The sequence below is a fragment of the Octopus sinensis genome, unplaced genomic scaffold (assembly GCF_006345805.1).
Source record: "Octopus sinensis unplaced genomic scaffold, ASM634580v1 Contig02264, whole genome shotgun sequence".
NCBI classification, from domain to species: Eukaryota; Metazoa; Mollusca; class Cephalopoda; order Octopoda; family Octopodidae; genus Octopus; species Octopus sinensis.
This window is the reverse complement of record NW_021825528.1, coordinates 12,501-15,165: the sequence shown is the minus strand read 5'-3', so window position 1 is coordinate 15,165 and position 2,665 is coordinate 12,501. Positions and strand designations below refer to the sequence as shown.

The 2,665-nt window shown below is 38.2% G+C and overlaps 1 protein-coding gene across 1 annotated transcript in view; it reads right to left on the bottom strand.

Moving 5' to 3' along the window:
* Positions 1–25: 25 nt before the first annotated feature.
* Positions 26–2,665, bottom strand: part of LOC115227243 (protein white-like) — an 11,658-nt gene continuing 9,018 nt past the window's right edge. The window contains exons 2-3 of the mRNA XM_036498572.1: positions 1,044–1,136; positions 26–162 (exon numbers count right to left, since the gene is read on the bottom strand). Coding sequence (XP_036354465.1) covers positions 58–162; positions 1,044–1,136 — 198 coding nt within the window. The 3' untranslated portion in view covers positions 26–57. The remainder of the gene's footprint in view (positions 163–1,043; positions 1,137–2,665) is intronic.

The following is a 2,665-nucleotide window of genomic DNA, read 5'->3' as shown; positions in this document are numbered from 1 at the left end:
TGTATTTTTAATTGCAAATGTTGGGATAAGGGTCCAGCGGGGCTGTCGAGAAGAGGATTATGGTAGGGACGGGGTAGCGCTAGGGATGGTGTAAGAGTACTTACCCACCATCCAGTATACGATGGCATTTAGTATGACTGGGAAGATAATCTGCAGCGGTAGCTAGAAAAAAACGAGAGAGAAAATAAAGTTTAGTAGTAGTAGTAGTAGTAGTAGTAGTAGTAGTAGTAGTAGTAGTAGTGGTGGTGGTAGTGGTGGTGGTGGTGGTGGTGGTGGTGGTGGTGGTGGTGGTGGTGGTGGCGGTAGACGGGCTTCATTCAGTTTCCGTCTACCAAATCCACTCACAGGGCTTTGGTCGGCCCGAGGCTATAGTAGAAGACACTTGCCCAAGATACTGTTGAAGAGGTTGCAAGAAGCGATGAAAGTTTTAGGGAAAAAAGTAAATGAGTAGAAATTGAACCAGTGAGTGTGTTAATTGATGACCCTCCCCAGACATAACAAAATATGCTTCAACACACGATTTCACATAAATAATCTTGAAAATCAAATACAAAAACGAAGTATATATATATATATATATGTATGTGCGTGTGTATGTGTGTGTGTATACATATATGCATATATATACATGTATATACAAACATATATACATATATGCATACGTTTGATGCAAATAAACAAATGAAACCGTTTGGGCTAGATACACAAAATTATATATATAATTATATATACATATATATATATATATATATATATATATATATATTAACATACATATATGCATGTATATACAAACATGTATTTATACATGCATACATACATATACAAAAATATACATATATACATACATACATATGATGCAAAAAGGAAGGAAATTGCTTGGACTACATATACAATGTGTGTGTGTGTGCGTGCGTGTGTGTGTGTGCGTGCGTGTGTGTGTGTGTGTGTCTGTGTGTGTGTAGAACAAGAGCAAAGACTGGAAATATTCAGAGGATATTTTTATGTATTTCAACCAAGAATTTGATTTTAAAAGTACTCACATCAGCCAATGTTTTGCAAAGATAATATATTTCTACAGAATATAGCTTGCTATTGAAGTCTCTTAGAATCACAGCCATCTCCAGAGGAAATACCTTTTAAAATTGAAGGTGAAAAAAATTAGTTAAATTTGTGTTCACATAATTAATGTACAATTTATTAAAAAGTTAACCAGAAATAATTATGTGGTGAGACAGATAGATAATTAAGTTGGTGTTAAGATAATTAAGGAGTGAGGAGTATTAAAAAGTTAATTAGAAATACTTATGAGGTGAGACAAATAGGTAACTTAGTGTTAATAAGTTTAGTGTACGGAATCTGCAGTCTAACGAGTGATAACTCATGCAGTGAGGAAAATAAATGATGAACGTTATTTTCATTACTTCAGTATGTAGAGCAGACAACTCGAGACATGTTTCGGTCCTATCGTGACCTCATCAGCGAAGCATAGACTTCATTATACATTCATTTTTAATCCGTCTGTCTGTCCTTGTTTGTCGCCTCTGTGTTTAGCCCCTTGTGGGTAGTAAAGAAATAGGTTAGTACTGGTTAAACAAAATAGGGATGTCCCGCACAGGTCATTCCAGGGCTATTGTGGAATGCATTTGCCCAAGGTGCCTGAAACAGCATGGTTGCAAAGCGAGCTTTTTCATCAAGCAGCCATTCCTAAGAACAATATTTTATTCCAAAAGACAGTTTATGGCTGTATACAGAGATGACCTTCTCGGATACCTGATCCTTGATCCGGTGGAGCATCCATCCAGGATATGACAGGTGATGTGCATCTTAGTAAACTGGAGCAAAATCAAGGGCCTTCCTCAAGGACACAACTTGCCGTCCGAGCCAGGAATTAAACTTGTGGTTGCATGATCGTGAGCCGAAAACCCCAACCCCTGGGTCACGCATCTTCGCTCTAATTCGATATTGTGTTAAGGAATGCGACTAAAGCTTTGTTGAGTAAACCACTTGGGAACCATATACTATTTCTTTACTACCCACAAGGGGCTAAACACAGAGGGGGACGAACAAGGACAGAGAAACAGATTAAGTCGATTACATCGACCCCAGTGCGTAACTGGTACTTATTTAATCGACCCCGAAAGGATGAAAGGCAAAGTCGAATTCGGCGGAATTTGAACTCAGGACGTAGCGACAGACGAAATGCTGCTGAGCATTTCGCCCGGCGTGCTAACGTTTCTGCCAGCTCGCCGCCTACATATACGTATCAATACAGAATCCACATGTCCATAATCAGATACATCGATTAACCTTCAAGATCGAAGATGATAAAAGCCAGCACTGCAAGCGACAAACATGTTTTGCTTTTCTTCGCTTCATTCCCAATATAAGATAATACATGTGCTTATAACCTCACGTGTTGCAACGATCTAAACTTTTAAACCAAGACAAAACTTATTTCTGCTGGTTTTCTATAGAAATTAGAGTCAAAACGGAAAGTTACGGCGTTTTGTATACGAATAAGTCTATGTAAGCAATGCGGGCATTGCTACACATGTGACCCACTCCACCGACTTTGTTTCCTCATAACTTACAGAAACATGGATATTTGTCAATGAAATTTTCTGAAAATACGCTTAAAATGGGGTAGATTCCGATTATATCA